We start from the raw sequence: 24,290 nt of genomic DNA on the forward strand, positions 1-24,290 counted from the left end.
TCTACGCTGACAACTAACTGTTTTGCCGCCGTGAAGCAGTCCCCTTTACCGATAATACTGGAACGCTGCTTTTGCGCCTGGCTAACACCACTTCACGCGATCGCTCAATCGAAGCCGCTTAAAGGCGCTCAGTGCCGCACGCGAGTAAACCCTTCTGACGGTCCAACATAAACTTTTTCCAGTCATCCGCCTGCCCTCCCTGATCAAACCTCCAGACTCTGTACCCTTTGTTGGCATTGAAAGCCATGTAACGGTCATCCCACCTCGCTGGTTGTGAAGAGATGATAATGACTTGTATCCCCTAATCTTCACCAGCAGTTTGCTGGCTTCCACAAGGCATTTGGTGAATCGATGGGGATACCCAACCCGTGGTTCGCCCCCGCAAACGCTTTAATCCGCCTTCGGTTTTAGTCTGAATTCGCTGCAAATACGCTCATAGGCTTCAGCCTATCGTGACTTGTTGTTTAATGGGTTCCATGCATTGTCCTGTGGGATGCGGACGCTTGATTTCTTTAAGGATGCGCCTGACCTGGTAGTAATATCGCGGAACTTGAACACAGACTGACTCCACGTCCACGCCGAAAGTGTCGGTCAATGTCACACCACACCCCGCCAGCGCACTACCACACGCGGTTGACTTGATTCTGCCAGAACTGCATCGGGTTGTTGAACCAAAGCATGAACTACCTTAGCGTTAGTCACCGAAAATTTATACAGGCTGAATACATCTAAAAGCTGGCGCTTGAAATACATCCCATCAGCAACCGCGATCTTCATGGGTGAGAAATCTATGTCCAGTTTAGGGTAAAACACTCCAGGGGAGTAATGCAGGATGCTCCCTCCTTGGGGAATACATTTTAAAACTATTATATAATGAGCATATATACCTAACATGTACATAACACTTCCAGGAATAACGAGCGGCGAGGCAGTTCAGCTGGACGACGCTGATCGATCGATAATACGCCCTGTCAACCTCGAAGTCGACTCTGCGATATCACCTACCTACCGCGAATGGACTCAACATCAACGCCAGCAACAATAAGCTGTTCGTTAGTGGAACTCTCGCAGCCAGATAACTGGACGGCTACTACAGCGGTGCTCGCTAAGGTTGCATGAGGTCTTCAAACCCCCCGGGAGTTTCAACTCAAGCATTGAGAACGACTCAAACGGCACAGTGGTGTTAATCAACAACGAAGAAACTCCTTGAGGCTCGGGCCGCCATTGGCGAAAACACTTCGAAATGTCACCTGGACGGTGATAAAACCAACAACAACCGCCACAGGCACGAAGTTACCCGACCTAGTACCGCATCGAGAGCTGTGGCTACATTCATCTAGGTCAGGTGAGCACAACGCATAACATTCAAGGGGTCACCCTTCCACTATAATTGAGAGCCGTGGGCCGTGAAAACGGAAACAATACAACGATGGTAGAACCGAAAGTCGCTTTCACCACGGCAGTAGAAAGAGGTTGACTCAGGGTAACATACCTGAGCTTGATAATATCGGGTTAGATATAAATCATAATCCCGTTGAATATAGGATACCTCAGCTTAACGCTCACATAAAATGACCAGCGACTGGGGCCCGGGTGAAAATGCGCACAATGTGGATCTCGACACCGGGACACCGCTGCCTTCGACGCTTCCCGAGTAGATGGTAAATTGTACTTTGCAACTGAAAACAACATTTACAAACGCTGCTGAAGTCCTCTTCTCCGTGGAGCCCTAGGTGATATAGGGTAGATACCGCAAGAGCGGTTGTCAACACTTTGGTACACCCTTTGTCAACACCGGTGATGATAACTGGATAATATACCCATCATTCGGGGCAAATTGTCTCGACTTAGATCGATGTTGAGAGCACTACCGTCAGCCCAAACCAGCCATATACACTCGCCTTCACCGAAGATGACAAGTGGGTGTTGTTACCCGATAAAGATTCGACTGGTTTCTCAATATTAGGAGCCGGCTCCCCTATGTGTTCACGGATAACAAAGACAACCACCTAAACAAAGTCGCTATCAACGTGGAACCCTGCTGCTCGTGGCTTTACGCCCGAACTCAGAGACGAAGGTGAGTCATCAGCCCAGTCGCCAGTATGGCAGCCCACATGCCATCGGAAGTAAAGCGGGCATGCAAAGCGGCGTGACATTGCAGTTGGTGTCTGAATTTGAAGGCGGGTCAGGATACTAGAGAGTCTACCGTGGGCTAACTCAACACTGATCATCAAAGTCTACCTAGGGGAACCATCGGGGAATGATGTCGAGATCGCGGAAGGGATCAAACTCCTGGGTGGGTGAAACGACACCAGTATCACGCTTTGCACAGTTTACGCGGGCGGGGTGGTCGGCTCCAACACCAGTCTGTAGGGTGTCACCGCGGATCGGGGAAAACACTATCACTAACCAAGATCTTCCTACCTGACAACATACACTTCATGTAAAGGGTGAAGTTAACCCTGAACTATTCATCAGAAAACCAGTTGGAAATTATATCGTAATAGTATTATAGCAATGACCAGTCATCACCCCAACACCACTACTTTAACGCTACCTAGGGGACAACGGAGGGATTCGATCAGCCCGGTGAGGAAGGCTCATACATCCTAACACTTGAAAGACAACGCGTATAGGCGGGCAGCAATGGTCGATCATCTCACCCAAGCCCACACTCGAGGGCTTAGGGGACACCGGAGGATTTGATCAATCTGGTGACGACATATACCTCCTACACTTGAAAGACAACGCGTGTATAGGGCGGGTGTCGTTATCATATTTTTAAAGAGCCTAAATGGTTACTCAACTTAACCCCTCGCCTCACCTTATATCTCATTAGACAAAAGATGGTTATGTCTCTGAAATTAAGCAAACAACGAGGTGCCTTGATCACGCTCTTTCATTCCAACTGGAAAAGGATACTTCTTGACTAATATTTCCCTAGGGACACCCTGTTAATTTCAACTCCAGGCAATCCCCATTGTTAATAGCCACCCACCATCATAACATAGTAGGGGGTTAGGGCTATGGAACCAGGCTCTACTAAGCTCATCATCGAAGTCCGCTCACAAGGGGTAGGTTTGATTCGAATGAACATATCCCATCCCCAAACTTCTGCAGATTTTACCCGTGTAACAATACGCTAGGTGACTTAACTGCAGGAAGTGGTTTTATACGTTGCAGATTCGGCTTATACGATTTTGAAGCTCCCAACAGGGATTACTACCCCAATAATATACTGCTTTGGCGTTGAGATATACCAAAAGTTACCTATTGACCCTTCCCTTATCTACATATACGGAGAATCTCAGTTTTATAAACCCTCAGGTACATTGACCGACAACTAACTGAAACTCAATTAAAATATCTTTGTATATATATATTATAGGATGGGGCTGTACCCAGTCATAGAGGAAGTAGCGAAGACCCTGGAAACCGTGAGACGGGTTCCGCTTTGAGGCAGTTATGTGATGTGAAACGCCAACTAGAACAAGATCAAGCGACACACACGTAAAAGCACTTGGTGTAAAAAGTACCATAGAGCTTTCAATATCGTGGACGGGCTGACACTGCCCTTATGGCAACCAGCATGGGACTAGGGCCGCAGGTGTTGGGTTGTTAGCTACCATCGTGGCTGCACCTATAGTGCTAGGCATTGAAATAACAGCTGGGGTGGCAGGGGTGTTAGGGTTGGCTTTTAAGTTGGCATCACGCAGACTGCATCGTGAAGGCATTGAAACATGATGGGATCAGGGTTCTGGCAGAAGCAAAGCTGAACACAGTAAGTGAGCGTATTTCCACTGCACTCACTGACAGTAAGATCTCAGAGGAGGAATTTCTGTTCAATCCTCTGAACTCACAAAATATAACGAAATGAAACAAGAGATTCTGGTCCAAGTCTCGTAAGTCTGCTATCAGCGCAGGATGATAAAAAAAAGTACATAGAACAAGGTGTAAAAAAAGCCCGCAAGCCTTTATTACAAACACCAAAGAGATCATAGGCGCATTCACATTAAACTGTTTCATCGAGGTAAACATAGCATAGTTAGACGCAGCCCAGTATTGGATGGGGCAATACCCGCATTTCCCCATGCCCCGGTAGCGCTGCTAGAGGTGCGCTCGCATCCCCCAACTTTTGTAGTAGGGTAATGGTAGCAAGAGCTAAGGGTCCCACCAAAGCCTTACTTGTGAAATAAGGTTTTGCAGAGGCTTTGGTTGAAAGTGATCCAGAACCGCTTATCAGCCCAAACTTTTTCATAGTAGGGGAAATGGTAGCAAGAGCTAAGGGTTCTGACAAAAGCCTTACTTTTACCAAATAAGGCTTTGCAGAGGCTTTTGTTGAAAGTGATCCAGAACCCCATTGTATATACTACTCTATGAGCCATGTCATCTGTATCTATTGACCACCACATGTATTGGCGTCGTCAATATAAATATATGTCAAAATATTATATCCAATTTCAATTATCATGGAATAATAATTCATACAAAATTCATTATTACCCCTACAAGAAAAATATTAGGATTCAGATATTAGGAAAATATAAATATAGAATATTAGTTTCATCATGATCAGTAATAGCATAGATAAAGACTCCAGTCAAAAGTAATAAAACTCATCTCACAGACATACTATTGAAAAAGGTATAAGGTATAAGTTACAACTGCATTGTTACCTGTGTTTATCTAATCCTGCCCCAGGTTCAACAAGGAAAGCCAGCACTGCCATTCTGTACATGTGGTCAGCGACACTCTCAGGACTACTTCCACCACAAACTTTCTTCCGTACCCAGCCAGTACGACGTACATGCTGGAAAATATATGGTTGAATAGATATGAAAGTATAAACAGAATTACCACTAACACTGTAACAGATATTATCACTTCTTTTAATAATTGGGTTGTGGTTGGGGTTGGGGGTGTACAAGTAGTATGTTGCCTGTACAGAAAATACCAGGTACTGTAAAACACAGTTGGGAACATAGTTAAGTGGCCAACATTTTTGTGGCTCCATTAAGTGATTGTGATCATTGCCACATAGCAGATTAAACAATGGACTTTCTGGAATAGAAATCACTTGGTATTGTTGAACATCAAGGGGCTTTCTTATGTCTAGTGTGAATCTGGATACTGTCATGAATGAGCATGCATGCTGCTGAAAATACTCAAATTCATATTGATACAATGACATGGCAAGGAATGCCAAGAATGTTTCATATTTTGTGAGTAACTATGACCTGTGAATAAAATTACTCAAAGTATGGCTTATTTAATGGCTGTATTTTTTTTATGGATACAAAAGCTGATCTGACATCTTTTTGACAATTTCTGTTATCAGCCAAATGATAAACTGATATGCAAATTCCAATGTTTATTGTAACAAAGGACTTAGGCCCGTATATATGAAGTGCATATAACACAGTACAGGATCATTTTAAGAAACAATTCATGTCATTTCAATACGTTTCTACTCTTATAGGCATACATGAAAAATAACTTAACATATTTTAAATGTTGATAGTTTGGGGTTGCCAGAAGGTCAAAGGAAGTATTTTATTTCCATACTCTTTCAGATTTTGCAATTTAATGGCTCCGAATTTCAATATTTAGCCATGTACATACAACTCGAACATCTGCTTCAAGGCTAATCTTAAAACTTGTACAACATTCACATCTAGAGCTAGATTCTAATATATGTCCATTCTTGGTTGAACATATATTTAGATCTGGTTTGAAAAATGCTAAAATAGCTCTATATCTAAAGACCAAAGCATGAACAACACCTGAACTAAATAAAACATGTCTGACATTAAGGAGTCCAGTTTTCTTCACCTGTTGAATCAAGATAAACATTTTGTAGGCCTCATATTGTATACGATACCTCAGAGGTACAGATAAGCTGCGTATCTGAGCAAATTGTGCAAATATTTATGTGAAAACTCAATTCCTATTATTTCTATTGCGTACAAGTACGCTTGAAGTTTTGTAAATACTCAATACATTTTATCTTGCATGCGTACACACAAAAATGTCAAATCTTAGCTTGCGTACCGGTGGATAGATAAAATAACTGAGGTATATTGAGAGGTTCTATTTCAACACATGCAGTCTTTCTTATCGTTTCTCATATTACAGATCAAATATGAATAACAAATGCGTAAGCCAACATTTAAACTTTATTATATCTTTACAATAAAGGGAATATGGCAAAATACCCAACTGAGTTTGAGTGAGGTTGGTACAATATATTTGGCTGCTCAAAGAAAAATAAGGATACCCAATTGAGATGAACACAAGCGAGTACATAACTCAATGACCCAAAAGCCATCTGTAGCTCTCATACCTTTCCATAACAAAGTATGAAGAAGGTCAAATACCAGATTTTGAGTTTATATATGGCAGTATTTGACTAGATACAACAGGCACATACCAAATAAATTAAACCTACGGTAACTAATTATTTCTTTATCAGATGTATTATTTGTTGAAATGCCCAAATTCCGCATGTTTGCATTAATTATCAGGGTTCAGGAAACACACTTCATTCGAAAACAGCCAGTAACATAAATCTTCACCATTAATCTAAAGCCCCTTTTGATTAACTTGGCTTTCCTGGCAGTTGTTTTGGTATTAACAAATTGTGAAAACTATGTGTAATTGTTTAAATGGATGTTAAAGTAAATATCCTTATACATGATATTGTGCATATTCACTGAAGGGGGGTCAAGTTGTACATATTAATGTTTCAGAATCCTGGCCATATTCCTGGAGATTGTTAAGCATCAAAGCCACAAATAACACCAGACACAATCACAATCACCAATTTTATCATTCCAAAACAAAAAGCCAAGTACCATTGACAACAGCTTTGACAAGAAAGCATGGAAGTATACTTAGTCCGATATAGCAGAAAGCTTTGGTGACAGCTCAATATTCAACAGTTGAATGTCTTGTGCCAGATAAAGTGCTTTGTGAGACTGACAGAGACTACTGACCATTGAATCACCATACTCCTTGTCAGTGGTCAGCTTAGAATAATACAAAATAATACAAATGCTTCTAAAATCCTGTACACCCTACTATTGAAAGGCGATTAACTGCATCTGACATGAATTTAAAACATTAAACTGCAACAGGGATTTCTGCCTAGATAGGTGCAATTTTTAATTACTCAGCCAAATCAAAACTTTACAATAGGGACATATTGGGAAATCACCCAACATCTTTACAGCTTTGCATGAAAGCCTAAATAGTAGAGGCAGACAAATGAAAACCCCTTGTTTTCATAGCCCAACAATTCATGGTGCACATTTTATTTCATGTTTTTGCGTTCCCCATACTTTTTCAGTAGCCCTACTTTATTATACCTGCACAAATCACTTTCAATGCATGCACACATAGGAAATTTATATTTGGAATTAATTTATGATAATAAACATGAATATCGAAAACTCCATCTGATATTTCCATTTTTTCTTACTTTTGCAGAGTATATACCAATAGAAAGAAATAGCTAAAATATATATGAAAATAGAATTTGTTCACAGAAGAAGTAAACACATGCAGACATGAGTGCCACAGGAAAACTTTAGGGACCTGCACAGTTGACTAGGCAGTTGTCACCTGTCAGAATACCTTTCAGAATATATTCAGCTTGGGATCCCTACTTCCAAAACACAGGGGAGTGCCACTTCTTGACCTAATTTAGAAAAAAAAGCAGGATTTGTAACCTTGATGCATGGACTGAGATATGACTCTGACCAAACTGTATTTACAGAAGTTTGTAACCACAGACGACCTCCTTGAATGATGATATCTTAGTGTGGAGTGAGGGCTCAGATAGGGGCAAGCTGCCTGAAGTGCTGGAGTTGGAAACAAGACAGGGTATTGGCAATGCAGTTCTCTCTATCTGGTACATATTTTCCAAAGATGAATTATTTTCCACAGCAGTTTGCACTTACAACAAGCTGTTCCATTCTTTTGAGAGAGGGAGACCTATAAACTATCAAACAATCTGCACACATTCCCATACTTCATACACGTTCACTGCCAATCCAGTAGATTACTATGGACATATAGTCAAACATCTTTGGATTAGATTTACATCCAAAGACTACACATGTAAAAAATACATCCTATTGTCCAACTGCATGCCACAGAGAGGGATGAATAGGCACTTTCTTGAAGGCATCTTCTATGTTGAATTTACACATCCAAGAGTTAACACCTCATAATTACTCAATACGGTAAACTGCATATTCTAGTTTGACATATGACATACTTAGAGAACACGTCCTTATCCATCAAACTATTGAGACTGTTTACTTCATGTTTGTGTGGAGCTGACAGATCAATAATGATTCTTTTCTTTAGAGAATATTTACAGCTGGAGATTCTAAGGGGGATTGATCTTGAAAGTTGGAAACGGGTACTTGATGAATGGCCCACTATGTCATTATGTTTAACACATCCAGCTCTAGGCAATACAGCAACATCACCTGGATCATCTTTAGTGGTCTTGTTGTTATTACACAACATGCACGATACAATGTAGTAAATAAGAAAGTACTTGGGAAGATGAAAGATGAATGTGCTGGGACTCCTATTACAGAGTATGTCGGATTAAGACCTAACATGTATTCTTTAAATAAGCTGACACCGGCGAGATAAGAAAGGCTAAGGGTGTGAAGAAATATGTCGTAAAAAAACAAATAAACCACAAATAATTCAATGGTTGGACATTCAAACATGAAATGAATGCTTTGAAAAGTGACAAGCATAGGATATATATGGTTTAAGGTTGAACAAAACATCATTATCGCCCATGAACACAAAAAGATGGATTGCCGATGATGGCATAATGTATAACGACTTACGCATATGGATACCTAGGGGAATAATACTGTATCACTAGGTGCTATGAGTAATTCCTCTCACACAAACCCCCTGCCTGGACCATCCTTCAGGTAATACAAAAACGGTTTGTCTTCTTTAATATCTACCCGGTCAATGCTGAATGTTTTGATGGACCAAACTGGGTCAGTTGCGTGGCGCTGACACCCCTCAAGTTTACAAGGCTGGTATAAATACCTTATGATGACCCGACCCGAAAGTTTCTGCTTATTGCCCCTGCACAGTGCAAATGATTCAGAAGTCACAGATTTCATTTTTAATGGCATCAGATAGTTCCTTACCGATTAATCTAGTCACTTTGTTATTCAACGCTGACACAACTGCATTTAATGTGTCACCCATTCCATTGATTGTTTATCGGGCGTTACCATCTCCTGCCAATACTGATACACAAACGAGCGTTCAGCTAATGTTTGATTAAATATCTCATCAATAGCTTGGCTACGATGAGCCCCCACTATTCCACACCTGACATTGACCTTATGCTTTGCAAGCAGCTGCAACACAGATCCCATGAAATTGCATCCCGGGTCTACTTGAAATTCTTGAGGCCTTTTCAAAAGACTTTGTTTGTATATATATGCGACAGCGCATTAGCCACTTCAGTCAAATCTTTTGTGGTTAATGGCTCGGCCTCTTTGAGGAGTGAGTGAGTGAGTGAGTGAGTGAGTGAGTGAGTGAGTGAGTGAGTGAGTGAGTGAGTGAGTGAGTGAGTGAGTGAGTGAGTGAGTGAGTGAGTGAGTGAGTGAGTGAGTGAGTGAGTGAGTGAGTATGGTTTTTCGCTGCTTTTAGCAATATTCCAGCAATATTACAGCGGGGGACACCAGAAATGGGCTCCACACATTGTGCCCATGTGGGGATTCGAACCCGGGTCTTTGGCATGACGAGCGGACGCTTTAACCACCAGGCTACTCCAACGCCCACGGCCTCTTTGTAATGACTAGCCACATCCACTTCGGTCCAAGCATATTTATAAGTTTTACATCATACTTTATAGTGTGGAAGAAACAAGAGATCGGCCTGATGTACCTGATTAGTCGTTGAAATATCAAACTTCCTCCTGGGTATATATCGTGGAGCTGGTAAGTATATTTGCCATATGGCTTGTTTCTTTAACCTATCCTCAGCTACATCTTTGGATATCTTATCCACTGCAGTTAGTTTTTGCATCGCTCCTTTCCCTTTTCAATATCCCTGTGGGCTGTAGTAAATTTTATCCATTTTAATAAATCATGATGTTTACCTTTAATTTTAATACACCCTCATATTAGTGGGACATCATTCAATGTCCCACTATTTGACCTGTTTTTGTGGCTCATGTGGGGGTAGATTTGGGGCGAAATGGCTTGATAATGGGGGTTGCGGTAGAATCTCCATTCAGTATACTACTCCTTCGAATCATTACTGAACAAATATAGCATGTGAAAGTGGCTTAAGTGCAAGTTCAGGCCAATTTCCATAAGCCGATTTTTTCTACATTAAACCATTTCACTGTGTACTTTCTGTGTTTTTGTGCGGAAAAAAAGTATAAAATATGCAAAAGAAAAAACAACAAATGGTACATGCATTACACCGAACATCCAGATCTACCTACATGTATATATTGGATAAGGTCCCTTACTCTAACCCTGACCCTAAACCCTCGAAATAATCCTAATAAATAGATTACACTGACGAAAATGGTTGACCTGTCCAGTATAATGCATTCTTACAGCTATGAAAAATATAATTTCATTTCTGAGTAATGATGCAAATTACTGAATGAAAAAAATATATATCAGGTACCATTTATAATTCATTTCGTCCCAAAAGTTACCTTGAAACCAAAATATGAAATATATTTAAAATAAAAGTGCTTTCATAAACTGGCGCTTGCTGTAACATATTGTAGGGACCGCAGACGCCGCTAGGGGCTCTAGTGTAGCTATTTTTAGAATTTTGGCCATGGACAGGCCAACGTTTAAGGTCCAAATACACATATTTTGACTAAAGGTATGCGATTTCTTTCATGGTATAGCGTTGTACACGTTCCGGTGCGCGTATTTTGCAAAACTAACATCTGGCGACGAAAGATGAAGCAAGGACGGTAAGTTGAACTTTGCTCTTTGTTAAACGTATGCCAAATATTGTAAAAGTATTTATTTTCTTGAAGTATGGGCAAATACGTTCAATATAATTATTAATATACACGCACAAAAAGTTTGGTATTTTTAGGAAGTATATATAACTTACTGAAATGAGACCTTAAACTTTTCTTGTGTCATTGCCGCGAATCTGCGTACCTCGGTCATTTAGAGTTATCTGCCTGTGATATTCAGCGGGAAAGTAGACGCAGATATTCAGCTATTTTTTCACAGCGAATGTTTTTATAAATAACGCCTTTGTTTATCAAGTTTCCTGGATTCTCCTGATCATAGAACATTTTTAGGTGAGGTGAGGTGAAATTGGGTTTATCGTCGTGCTTGAGAATATATCGCTCATATGACGACGTGCATGCGTGTGTATGTGTATGTGCGCCTGCTTGTACTAGCCCAGACTGAAGCTGGTTTTATAGTGCTAGCCCACTGAGATACCATGCCGCAGAGAAGCATGAATACCCCACTCAGACACATTATACTGACTCCAAGCCGACCAGTCCTTGTTGTACCCATTAATGCCGAGCACCAGGCAGGGACCAACAAGTACCATATTTTAACATCTTTTGGTATGACGCGGTCAGGGATCGAACCCGCGACCTTCCCCTCTCCGGGCGAACGCTCTAACCACTACACCACGGAGGCGGTTTGAACATTTTTAGTATTGTGGTAATCGTATTTGAGCAAGTTACTCTGAACTGAAGTACAAATTAACAGGAATTTGTCACTCTTGTTTTGTTTACAAATTGCAATTAGTAACCATGGTAACCTGAGTATGAATTTTTTTCAAACTATATGCATGTAAACAATCCCCGTCTCTCAGCAAAGACAAGGCCTATTACATGTTCATTTTTGTGTGTTGAAATAGTGGTAACACTTGCGTGTATAATAATGTTTTTTTTTACTGTATTCACTTAATTAAAGCTGACTTATAGTTATTGAAAACCAGAATGAATGTATGATGGAAGGATAATTTTTCTTACCTTAAAAAATAATTTTCAAGAATCAAATGAGTGTTTTATTAATATGATTTCATTTTGAAGTTTACACAATAGTAAAGAGGAATTTTGAGAAGTAGTTTGGGCTCAAAACCTTAGTAAAAGCAACATGACAAAAATTGTACTTTTGTTCTTGAATGCATGTAAATAGACATGGATAGGGTGAAGTAAGTTTAATCTGAACTAAAAGTGACAACATTCAGTGATACTATGTGAATAATTGCTTAGAAGAAAATATAATATGATAATAAACATGATTTTGTGACTTGATCTTGTCTGTTTTTGTCTCACAACGATATTTCCATGCAGACACATACCAGTAGTTAAAAAAATTATGAATATTTTCACAGGAAACTTTGGGGAAATATGCAACAACATCTGCTCAACAGACTGGAACAGTTTTTTCCATCAAAACTTACATTTCCTTGGAGCAGTTGAGTGGCCAAAATTGTTTTTAAAAATGCGAAAATGGGTGACGTCGACGGTTCCGCTTGGGGCACCACTGTGGCCTAAAGCATATACATTTTTGTAAAAGAAACATTATTTCTTTACTTCTCAGTGGTTACTAGACCTAAAAAATATAGGCAAAAAAAACATCCCTTATATTGAAAAATTTGGTCTGCGGTCCCTACATATTGTGCCGCCGCCGTCCATGTTTAGTACACAAACTCCCTACATCGCTTGGCTTACTCAATGACAATGCGAATAGAGACGACAGAACACTGAGAGGAGTTTTAGGGGGTTATGGCTATAACGGAACCACAGCAGAACGGCACCAAATCTGTTCGGCGAAAACGGCACCATATTGGCGAAAACAGCTACTGATTCCTTGGCTAAAACAGCACCATATATAAAACAAAGTATGACGTTGACTCAATTCGTGCATATTTATGTTATATGTTTGTATCCGACAAACCTAAGTCAAAATAATAAATAAATATTACGGTAACTAATTAACTTATCCCAGTTTATTCTTCACTTTACAGTAACAAAATTAGGGAAAATATATTTTTATATTTATTCTAAACCACCCAATTTTACTAAATTTTCATGTGTGACAACTCCAGTGGCTGAAGTGCAAATTGGATTTTTTGGGATTTTTTCATAAGCAATAAATATACAATTTCAAAACTCATTAGCCATGTTATATTGTAAAACTAGATATTTTAATATATATGTACGTTAAATAAATATTATCTTTGGAATTTTTCTTTTCAAAATGATGTTACAAATTTCAGTGACGGCAGTGACACAATTTCAGGAAATTTCTAATAAAAATGGTTAAATATGAAAAATGAAACATCATTAGACTTGCATAATTTATGTTGTGTATATTCAGAAAAAAATATTATGTTATGTATACCCAAAAAAGAAAAAGAAATCCCAAAAAATCAAACAAACAATGGGTTGTTGTTATTTTCTTCATTTAATGTCGCACGCACAACTAAGTTATTTCGGCGACAGTAAACAATGAGTACATTTGTGCGTTTGAAATACAATTTCATTTTTACACTGTTTGACACAGGGCGATTTCAGTTGAGTAAATGTACTTAAAACATCAAAGGTTGCGATGTTTTTACGCTAAATTGTCGGCACAGTAGATGTATTTACTATCTCATCATTCTGCAATCCGATTGTCAGCTATGGGATGCCCATTTCAAATCACTGTCGGCACAGTAGATGTATTTGGTTTAAACATATTTTTATTTCGTCAGAGAAACCTGGATTGGCGAACAAGCCTAGTGGCTTATATAAACGCCGCTCCAGTACATTGTTTCATTAGCTGGATACATACAGTGGAAACCTGATAAGTAAAATTTCAAGGGACTCGCCAAAATTGTTTTCTTATCAGGTATTTTACTTATCCAAACTTATCAAAACCTGCAAATGACAACCATATGCATGTATATGTATACAGCAGAATAACAGCATTCCACAATTTTGTCCGAATTTCTACAAAAATGAACATGTCAGGGCTGGCTTCCAGTTGTCAGTGTATTGTCAACTGCATGACGCCAACGAGCTGTAAGTAGGATGTTTGTTTACCTGGAGACTGACACGTGCCCCTCATGTCGGATTATGTGGCGATCTCTAATTTAGTTATCCGGTCTCTTTTGTTAAGTAATTTACTTCCAGGGACCGTGAGAAAACGTTTAGTTAAGCGGTATTGTTTACTTATCCGAGTTTAGTTAACCAGACTCTAATAGTGATAATTAATGAAGAAATTTGCCGGGACCAAAGAAAAGTGTTTACTTATCAGGTCTGTTTAGTTAAGCGGTCTTTACTTAGGCGGTTTCCACTGTAATTGAAATAATTTACCGTATAAAGTAGTTTTCACATCGTATCCTTGAATATAAAAATACATTGTTGTTCTTAAATTTTGATAGTTCCGACATAATAGTAGGTGCATTTACCATCTAAACATTCTGCAATCCAATTATCTAATAACAAACTAGTTTTTCCCATAAGATTTTAGTTGGTGCCGTTCTCGCCATAAGATTTGTAGCCGTTTTCGACAAGTCGAGGTTCCGTTATGTCCAAATGGTGCCGTTTTGGCCAGGTGCCGTTTTGCTGTGGTGACGTTTTAGCCTGAACCCGTTTTAGGCACAACAGGAACAGTCCGACTCGGATGTCAAAGAGCATTGTTTTGATAACAAAGTTTCACAAATTACGTCATAAGGTATTGTGATGTAATTTGTAAAGTTTGTGGTGCTGTTATTTTAAAGGTAGGCTGCGAATATTCAAACCCGAAAAAGTGCACATATAAAAGTGTGACATATACACTACTTTAAAATATTAGAATAACCTTTAGCTTTCCAACCAATGACATAAATTCCATCATCTTTGTAAAGTTTTCACTCATTTTCACTGATGACCTGTGCACAGTGCAGTTTTCGTCGGCACGCTGGTGTGAGGAATAAGTTTTCACCCGAACCAATCATCCATTCCGTTAGTTATTGCACGACTGTAAACGCCGTTTTCATTGGTTACCTTATCAAACATGGCTGCTTCCATGTTGTACGGCTTCCATGCTCTCCGCAAAACGTCAGTGTTGACATTGACCAAATGTCATTTCGGTTCAGGGAGTGGTAAAAGCACAACTATTACAGATGAAGGAATCAATAACAGTGCGAATGAATCTTCAGTGAGGGAAATGACCGAGTCAGTCTCCATGGTGTATGGAGAATCATTGCCCGGAGAAAAAGCATTGCATGGTTTTGCACGAGCTATGGGAAAAATAAGTGAAGAACGGGTCCGAATTAATACCGGAGAGCATCAGGAATTAGATATGCAAGACGAAACATTTGCTTCCATTCTCCGAAAGTCAAAGTTGATGCAAATTGGGGATCCATCGAGTCGTGTTGTTGCAGCAACAATAATGGAGACTGTTGGGGATGATTTATACATTGACTTCGGATGTAAATTCCACTGCGTGTGCGAAAAGGCAAAGTTAACCCCAGAGTAAGAAAATGTTTGTTAAAAGGTTGCATGCTTTTATGAGCGAAATAGGAAATGTCAGAACTATAAGAATGTTATAACTGTGGCAGCTTATTTGAAATTACTGATTCTTTAACATGTTTAATGAACAGTCACAATTGGATATTGTTGGTTTGCCACAAATCATCTATGGAAGACATAGAGATTAGTGTTGGGAATTGACTGAGCTACGTCCACACTGTTGCACAATGTGCAAATTTATCGAGTCATTCCTGTGACGCCACGGAAATGAACAGAAAGAGTCGAATAGGTCACGGAGAATTACGAAGGTTACAAGTAGACTTGGTGTCTCGTGACTTTAATCTACGGACAATTGCCGAATGGATTCGATGCCATTTGGCACACTCATCCCATTCCGTAATCTACAAGATAACGCGTGGCGTGGAATGGCGTGGCCAATTTCCACTAGCCCCATTTCATGAAGTGTACTTTTTTCGGCGTGATTTTGGTTTCCAGAAAAGTTTTGTGTGTGAAAAAGTATTAAAAGGGAAAAAGAACAAATTGTATTCACATATTACACACCGGACCAACTATATTGGATTAGGACCCTAAACCCTCAGCCCTAACCCCTTGAAATAATCCTAGTAAATACAATGCATTGACCGAACCGGCAGTATTAAATTTAAAATGCAAAAGGAAAAACAACAAATGGTACTCGCGTATTACACCGGACATGTACCTACTATATTGGATTAGGTTCCTAACCCTAAACCTAAACCCTCAGCCCTAAGCCCTAACCCTAGCTAACCCTAACCCTAACGTACCTAACCCCTTGAAATAATTCTAATAAATGCATTGACCGAACAGTCACAAACATGACTGACGTGTCCAGTGTAATGCATTATTACCCGCTTCGAAAAATAAAATACTAATAAAAAACTGGCAAATAATTTAGACTTAATAGTTACTTAGAAACCGAAATATAAAATATATTTACATAATTTAAATAATTACAATGACCAAAATTGCGAATAATCGAATATATATAATATAGACCGGTGTAACGCATTCTCGCGAAATCTAAAAAATACAAAAAAACAATAATACACAAAACATAACACCTCAGCACCCCGTAATACAAATAAATATGAGCGTATTGGTGAAAAAAGCAAAATATTTCAAACTGGTGCTTGCAAAAGATTGCGCATCTGCCGATATACAACTACTGGAAACTCTCAACATCGTTGGCCTTATGCAATGACATAGCTAGTAGAGATGAAACACCAGTGAGTTGCGGCTGAAAATCACATTAATTAGGGAGCGCGCCCACTCCGTAGAGTTTTTGTGCTGTGTAAGCCAAGGGGTTACCTAAAGAAACCCATCTCAAGTTTGGAGTTTGCATATCAGGAGTTGGTGCTTTCTCCTGGCCTCCTTGGGTTATGCGTTTTCCCGGTGGTAGTAGTAACGGGGTAATCTGCGACCCGCCTACCAACCGTGGGATTATGCACACAGTGAGATAGGGTAAGTTTAAAAATTTGAAAATTTTATAATAAATTGTATATTTATATACTTATCCTATCTCACACGATAGGACCCACCCGACCTGTCCCACATCACAGATAACTGGAAGCTCCAGGACGAGAATGACAGGTAGAGGTGGTCATGTGATCGTTTGGGCGAGCCGCACGCTTTGGTGGATGATTGACAGGCATTGATGTCGGGGTGAGGGCAGAGGGCAGAGGCCAGAGGCCAGAGGCCAGTTAGATTTAACTCAACTTAGCTGACGGCACGTTTCCACACATGGTCGTAGAAGATAGAGATGGTGCATACCGTGAGATAGGATAAGTATATAAATGTACAATTTATTATAAAATTTTCAATTTTAGATTATTTTAGAAATAACATAACAGTTAAGATGTTACACACATTTTGTTTTAGTTGGAAATCAAGAGAAGAGAAGCTTAAACCACAGGAAGTGAACAATCTTGTTTCTGTTTTTGCTTGTTTATATCACTATATGTGCAAATGGGTTCTCACCAATTTTAGTTGTCAGTTTTACAGTTCTAAATTGGTGCTACCAGTGAAGGTCCGGTTTAGAATGTACCTTCAGTAACCCATGCTTGTGGTAAGAGGCAACTAACGGGATCGGTGGTCAGGCTCGCTGGCTTGGTTGACACATGTCATCAGTTCCCAGTTGCGCAGATCGATGCTCATGCTGTTGATCACTGGATTGCTGGTCCAGACTCAATTATTTACAGACCGCCGCCATATAGCTGGAGTATTGCTGAGTCCGGCGTAAAACTAATCTCACTCACTCACTCGCTCACTAAACTGAGGCAGATGAAAAGTACATGCCAAATTTAAATTAGTGAATTAAAAGTACAGTCGAGCACCGTTGTGTCGAACTCTGATAACTTGATATCTCGGTTGTCTCGATATAACATCTCGGTCCCGGCAAAATCCTTCATTAATAATCATTATTTAAGCTCTTTTAACTCGATACGGATGTCTCGATATTTCGGATATCTCATATAATTTCATGGTCCCAACAAGCAAAATTACCCTTTTAACTCTATATTTGCAAAGAAACTCGATATTCACGTACCTTCTATGGGCAAGTATCCCTCTGAACTGAGGTTGTTTCCACATGTTTACACATGGTGCGGCATGAATCAAAGGGATGCGGTAGTGTAAACTAATTAGGGCTAATTGAGTTGAAGGTGTCACCTATTTGTTATTTAATTAGGATTAATTACGAAGGAATTAATTAGGAAGTAGTCACTGTTACGACTAAACACTACTGATAAAGGATTATAGTTTCGAATCAAAACATACTGAGAATCCAATGAGGGTTGTGTGTAATCACATGACTACCATGTGATTGTTGAGTTGTTTCTAAATGTTGTATGATTCAAGATGGACACTGTAACATGTGCTGTATCGTGTGTGAGTAAAAATGTATATACAGATAAGTATACATGAAATCTACTTTTTGTTTTCTTTCATAGTGATATGTGATGATATGCCCTGGTCGGATGTCTCAAAGTTTGGATAACTCGATATTTTTTCCTAGTCCCATGAATATCGAGACAACGGTGCTCGACTGTATTAGTGAATTTCAAAAGCATCTCTGCTCCTGTTGGACAAAATGTCAATGCAAAAGCTAAACAAAGCAATATGCATACATCTTCCAAGTAACTGTTGTATATGGGGGTTAATGCACAACTGATTGATACCATTTGAGTCTCACTTGGACAGAGGTGATGTAATTACATTTAAGATATCAGGAGAAGGTGTGAGTTATAATTCCTACTTTAATGAACTGTAGCCATGCATATGAACTATTTGTGAACTTTGTCTCTTTGTTTTAATTTTATCACCAATTGCCTCAGAAGTGCAGCATAATGCTCTCCCCTGTATTGTTTGGGCTCTAGACAGTTCACCATGATCACATGCAAGGTATCCAAGAACACTGAGGTGATAACACTTCCAGCTGATGCAAGGGCATTTGTCCTCTTAACTAGTGGTGATGTTAAACGCATCCACTGATTTTATTGCTTTTTGAACTCCAGAGGTGGTTGAAGTTTCATCCATACTCACACATTCATGAATTTGATTCAGAAAGGTTTCTTGCAGGTAGAGCTTCTCAGAATTTATCAGTTGGACCTTGTAGATGTGTCATCCATCCTGTCATCAATATTGCTAGGCTACATTGCCTTGATGCTAGTTTTATGTCAAGTTTAGGCATATAGTTTATAGATGGGGATATAGGTTTGAGCTCCGTCCGTCCAAGATGATGTGAACAGATTTTCTCAGAAACCATTAAGATATGGAAACCAAATTTAGTATGTGTTTTCGGGACACGAATGCCTAGATGGAGTTGCCGTACCTCCATCTATTGGGGACTTGCTTCCATTAGAAATCTGTACTCGCATCGCAAATACTGTACTCTCATCTCCAGTATATGACATTTCATATCAAAAGTCTTTGTCGTGTCTAACCATGTCTGGAAATGAAGTACATTGTACTAGTGACGGGCGGAGGAAACAAGGTGATGAGTTTATTGACAGTATGGGGCCACTGGCCCATTATACAGATTCAAGATACAGCGTATAACATAATGAAGTAACTGAAATATATAATATACATGTGACTGCAGAAAACGTGATAGTAATCTAAATCCTAAGAATACATACTTTGCAAACAGATAATACATGGATATTTTTAGATGCAATCAATTGTTGAAATTTTATTTATGAAGGAAATGTATAGTAATATGTAGGAATGATAGAGCGTCTAAGACCATTATAAAATGGACATACTAAACAAAAGTGGATGCACGACAGATAAACTTCAAAGTTTGCCTTGTGTTTTATAGAACGGTACAAAGTTAGTTTATTATACGTATGGAGACCTTCAAACCAGTGTTTGCTTATCTCTATCTATACATTTCTACTTGAAAGATGATATGGACCGATTATAATACCAACATCCTGATTTCTCCACACTTCACCAAATCCATAATTAAACAAAAACAATTTAACCTTTAATGTACAACAACTCAAGTCCTTATTTGCTAGAGACAACTGGTGAGAACAAACTTTCTTAAGAATAACATTAGCCTTATCCAAAACTTTATACCGTAATCTTCACATGACAGTTACTAGGGTCGGACAAAAAGTAGCCAGCCTCACCTAGAAAATGATACAAATGCAGGTGTTTTTATGTTTTATATTTCTACATATTATCTGTCAACCTCAAGCAAATTGGTTTTGGCTATGTTCCAGTCTCACAACCCCCATTTTGTTTAACTTTTAGGTTTGGTAACCAAAAAAGGCAAAATCTGCAATTAATGCATCACAAACTTAAGGAAACAAAAATGCAAGAAACATTTTGTGTATTTGAGATAGGTAGAAGCCTGCTAGAATCAAACTTAGACATTAAGGTGCATAAAAAGCGATTTGAAACTACAATCGCTTGTTAAAGTGACTCCCCCTTCATGTTTACTGAAAGAGCTTGTTTTGGAGACACTACCCACCCCCTTTCAGATGACATAATCATAAGTACATAACTTATTCTAATGTTTTCACATTAGCCAAGGGTTCCAACTAAATACTGAATGGTCACACAAGTATCAGCTCTCAGTATATTATAAAGAGGGCCAGTTTGAATATCTGGACACAATGTTTTTGAAGGGCTAAAATGGGGGTGTCCTTAAAAAACAGCCCCGGTCTAAATCTAAATCAAGCAATCCAAATCTTTGACAGTTGATTAATATGACAGGAAGTCATCCAATACTGTACTGAACATATTTTCTTTTATCTTATCTGAGAGCAGACCATTATCCAAGAAGTACCAAATGACAGATCAGTTTTCATTTTCAACAAAAAAAATTAAAAACATTATACCCCAATGTGTTGTGATGACTAATGTCTTGTTAACCACATTACCCACATGTGAAATTTTGGATATGGCTTTGCTAATGATTCCTTCAAGATAGAATGTAAGCTTTACATTGGACATGGAGAATATAGGCCGACTATGTTTTGGCCAACCCTTGTAACGTCAATTGAATGCCATCCTAACCAGTGTATGAAGTAGCCACTGGCCCGCTAGCCTGTGGCAAGTAAAAATCCAGTCGGGCCAGTAAATCTCTACAGTCACTGGCACGACTGGCTTGTGAATTTTCATGAGGTCATTTTGTAAATATATCACTATATCTCCCTGACTTGTTAAGTTAAAACTCACTTCTAAATCATGCAAGATTATGGCCTGATAAAAATGTTCATGTCAGCAGCTTAGTGATGAAGCACGTGTCTACATTCAAATTTCAGACTAGTGAATTATTTTGTGAGCTTTCAGGCATAGCTAGCCCAACTTGCTAGCAAAATTTGGAAACTATTTTACACACTGGTCCTAACTCACCTCGTGCCACAATATTTGGTACAGATCTTCGTAAATGTAACACCTCCTTACAGAAACGATCATTAACTCTTTCCACATCAGGTGATTGGTGAAACCCCCCAAACCTCAGAACCATAGACAAGAACTTGAATTTTTTTTAAATCAAGTATATGACATAACATATGAACTGGTAAGTTATGAAAGTTATTGACTTTAGACTTGAAGCACTTGATGACCTTAGTAGCTTGGAGGGCGTTTTCAAAACTTGGAGAATTTTCTGAGCAATATACCAAGAGCCAGAAATTGAGAAATGTACTCCCAGGTATTTATAGGTAGGAACAATATCTATTATTCGACCATTAAAAAGGAATTTTGTAAAGCTTAAGTCTGCGGGGCCAGTGTCTATAAGCGAGCGTGGGTTTGCACAGTGAATACAAAGACGGTATAACATGTACGCTCAGCACTCGCAGTACTGTTACTGTCAAACCGATTCAGGGAACAAGTCGGAGCCTTTGCTTAATTCCAGGAAAAGCTGATGGGTGCTACTAAAATGGAATGGATTTTCCGATTCTGCAATTCAAAATTATGCACTGAACTAGCGCTCTATTACGTGTAAAATTGTTTTGAATTGAAAGTGTATCAATTTATTAACAGTTTTGATCAGTAAAAACACAGAATGTGTTTATATACTGAACAGCAAAAGAAACGCAAGTTTCGAAAAAATGAAATTTCATGAAGGTAAGCGTTCATGTTTATTGAACGTTTATGGTAAACTGACGTAATGATCCCAGATGAGATGATGTCATGCAATTTGACGTCCATACGAACCATTCCCACAAACACACCAACAGTGCAGCAAAACCTTAATTTTAGCACGTGCATCGACGGTTCTGGATGGAAAGCATGCATTTCACTCTGAGGTATTCCTTATAAAGGTTTGTGTCAAAAAAGAGTTCAGTATTGACGCTAGGAGGTGTAAACGCCACACAAATGATGCCTAGACTAACGACTGAGCAGAGGGGAATGGCCATTGGAAAGTTGCACGGAGGTAGCTCTGCAACCGCTGTAGCTAGACAACTGGGCTGTCATCTTACCACCATGACTTGCTCAACGTCATCAGCAAATCGGGGTTGCTGCTGATCGTCCCCGTATCAGACGGCAACGAGTGACAACTCATACGCAAGATCGGATCAGCCGGGTCACTTATCTAAGGAACCGAACTCAAGCAGCAACAGTAACCTTAGTTCTAGGGTCAAGGGGTACAGTGTCCAGCGATACGATTAGGCGTCGTCTTCGGGCTGCTGGAATCCACTGCCGAAGGCCATATGTGGGGCCAATTTTGGCACGTCAACAACGCCAGCGATCGCAACCCTCACACAGCAAGGGTGTTGATGGATTATCTTGCTCAGAACAACATTAACATCTTTCCATGGCCGTCTCTTTCCCGGATATGGCTCCCATTGAACATTCTGGGACGAAATTGGAGGGATGATTTGGGCAGATAGACAGCCACTCACACTCGCACAATTGGAATAGAGATTCGTGTTTGAGCGGAACCAATTGCCTCAGGCATTCTTTCAGACTCTAGTGAACTCAATGAGGCCACGTTGCACGTCCTGTGTGCAAGCTCAAGGTGGCTATACGCGCTACCAAAGAGACTGTCACTTTTCGCGTGATCAATTTGAACTTATTGCAATTCAATGTCAACAGCAACTTTCAGTTGTTAAATTGACAGCGTTTTCTATAGAATAAATGATCAGACATGATTTTGGTTGTCTTTTATTCAAAAACTTGACAAAACGCCAGACTTTCTTTTGCTGTTCAGTATATTAGCAATTTATTGAAAACTCGATTTCCGCATTAACTATGAAGTAAAGCGGAACAATTATTTCAGATTACCCACATGGTCACGTGGCTCCTAATTTGCTACAGCTGTGTTCATTGGTGATTTGGAATTGCCAAAATACGAGGAGACTAAGTATGATTGGCTGAAAGTTCATTTTGAAAAATCCAAGTGTATGTTATATTGAGAAATTTCACCTGAGAGACAAAATTCAGCCTGATTTAAAGGTGGGATGCGTTTGCGCATCCAACCAATAAGAGGTATCAAGCTGCCCAGTAAACAGTGAATTAATGAAACCATGAATTATAAACATCCTTCCACATCATGCTTATTTATTTACAGGAGGTATCATCGAGGTGTGTCAGTCAAGCTGCAGGTGAGGGACCTTGAGATGACATCTGCCTTCTTGGGCTCAGACAAACACATAACTCTGCAGGAAGCCGATTCAGTACTGAAGGGGCTGCGGCGAACAGATGCTGATACAACTTTGTATTGATATTAAAAACTTTCACTATGATAGTGGTGTATCTGCATTGACAAGTTTGCTTGCAGTTGTATGTAGATGAACGGAAATAAATTAAATGTCTCAAATGAAAGTGTTGTGCTTCTAGCATAGATTTTACATCACATGATATGATTTATTGGCAACTGTATACCAAGTATTACTATTTAGTGGAACATATTTAGTTCATTTGCCTTCACTGTAAAAACAAAAAGAAAATTGCCCATTTGCCCAGATTATCCCAGATACCAGGTGATTGATGTTGTGTACTTTAACTTTGATGTATGTTTTTACCTGGCCTTGTTCCAAGGCTGTACTGAATGCTGAGTCCATGGATGTATAGTAATTCGATCCTTCAAAGAGGCAAGTCTAGATTACCCAACAGTACAGCCTTGAGAAAAACAGAATTTTACCGACCCTGGTCTGAGCCTCATATGGCCAGCTGGAATGTCTGTGTCCCCCCTACACACTTCCAGGTTCCTGTCACATCGCCTTTTCCCTTTCTGATTAATAATGACCACAGACAGCTGGGAATATTAGTTCCCGAATCCCAAGTT

At 39.4% G+C, this 24,290-nt stretch overlaps 2 protein-coding genes across 4 annotated transcripts in view; one reads left to right on the forward strand and one right to left on the reverse strand.

Moving 5' to 3' along the window:
• The window catches only part of LOC124278106 (5'-deoxynucleotidase HDDC2-like), a 49,561-nt gene extending 34,410 nt beyond the window's left edge, over positions 1 to 15,151 (reverse strand). Inside the window, exons 1-2 of one of the 3 annotated variants that reach the window (XM_046713851.1) lie at positions 15,038 to 15,151; positions 4,677 to 4,810 (exon numbers count right to left, since the gene is read on the reverse strand). In XM_046713851.1, the coding sequence (XP_046569807.1) occupies positions 4,677 to 4,810; positions 15,038 to 15,061 (158 nt within the window). In that variant the 5' untranslated portion in view covers positions 15,062 to 15,151. Of the gene's footprint in view, positions 1 to 4,676; positions 4,811 to 12,465; positions 12,680 to 14,852; positions 15,009 to 15,037 lie in introns of those variants that run through there. The other 2 variants (XM_046713850.1, XM_046713852.1) reach the window with 2 other exon arrangements.
• LOC124278105 (28S ribosomal protein S28, mitochondrial-like) lies at positions 15,010 to 23,822 on the forward strand. Its single transcript, XM_046713849.1, has 2 exons — positions 15,010 to 15,508; positions 23,574 to 23,822. Exons 1-2 carry the CDS (start codon positions 15,048 to 15,050, stop codon positions 23,725 to 23,727), a joined length of 615 nt encoding a protein of 204 aa, XP_046569805.1. The 5' UTR covers positions 15,010 to 15,047; the 3' UTR covers positions 23,728 to 23,822.
• The last annotated feature ends 468 nt before the right edge of the window (positions 23,823 to 24,290 follow it).

The sequence above is a fragment of the Haliotis rubra genome, unplaced genomic scaffold, assembly GCF_003918875.1.
Source record: "Haliotis rubra isolate DU_JTF1 unplaced genomic scaffold, ASM391887v1 Scf231, whole genome shotgun sequence".
Taxonomy (NCBI): domain Eukaryota; kingdom Metazoa; phylum Mollusca; class Gastropoda; order Lepetellida; family Haliotidae; genus Haliotis; species Haliotis rubra.

What these genes read in the sequence shown, in the direction of transcription:
- LOC124278105 (XM_046713849.1), top strand. Translation starts at nt 15,048, where the DNA reads ATGGCTGCTTCCATGTTGTACGGCTTCCATGCTCTCCGCAAAACGTCA. An exon ending in AAGGCAAAGTTAACCCCAGA is followed by an intron (nt 15,509 to 23,573) that starts GTAAGAAAATGT and finishes ATTTATTTACAG; the next exon opens with GAGGTATCATCGAGGTGTGT.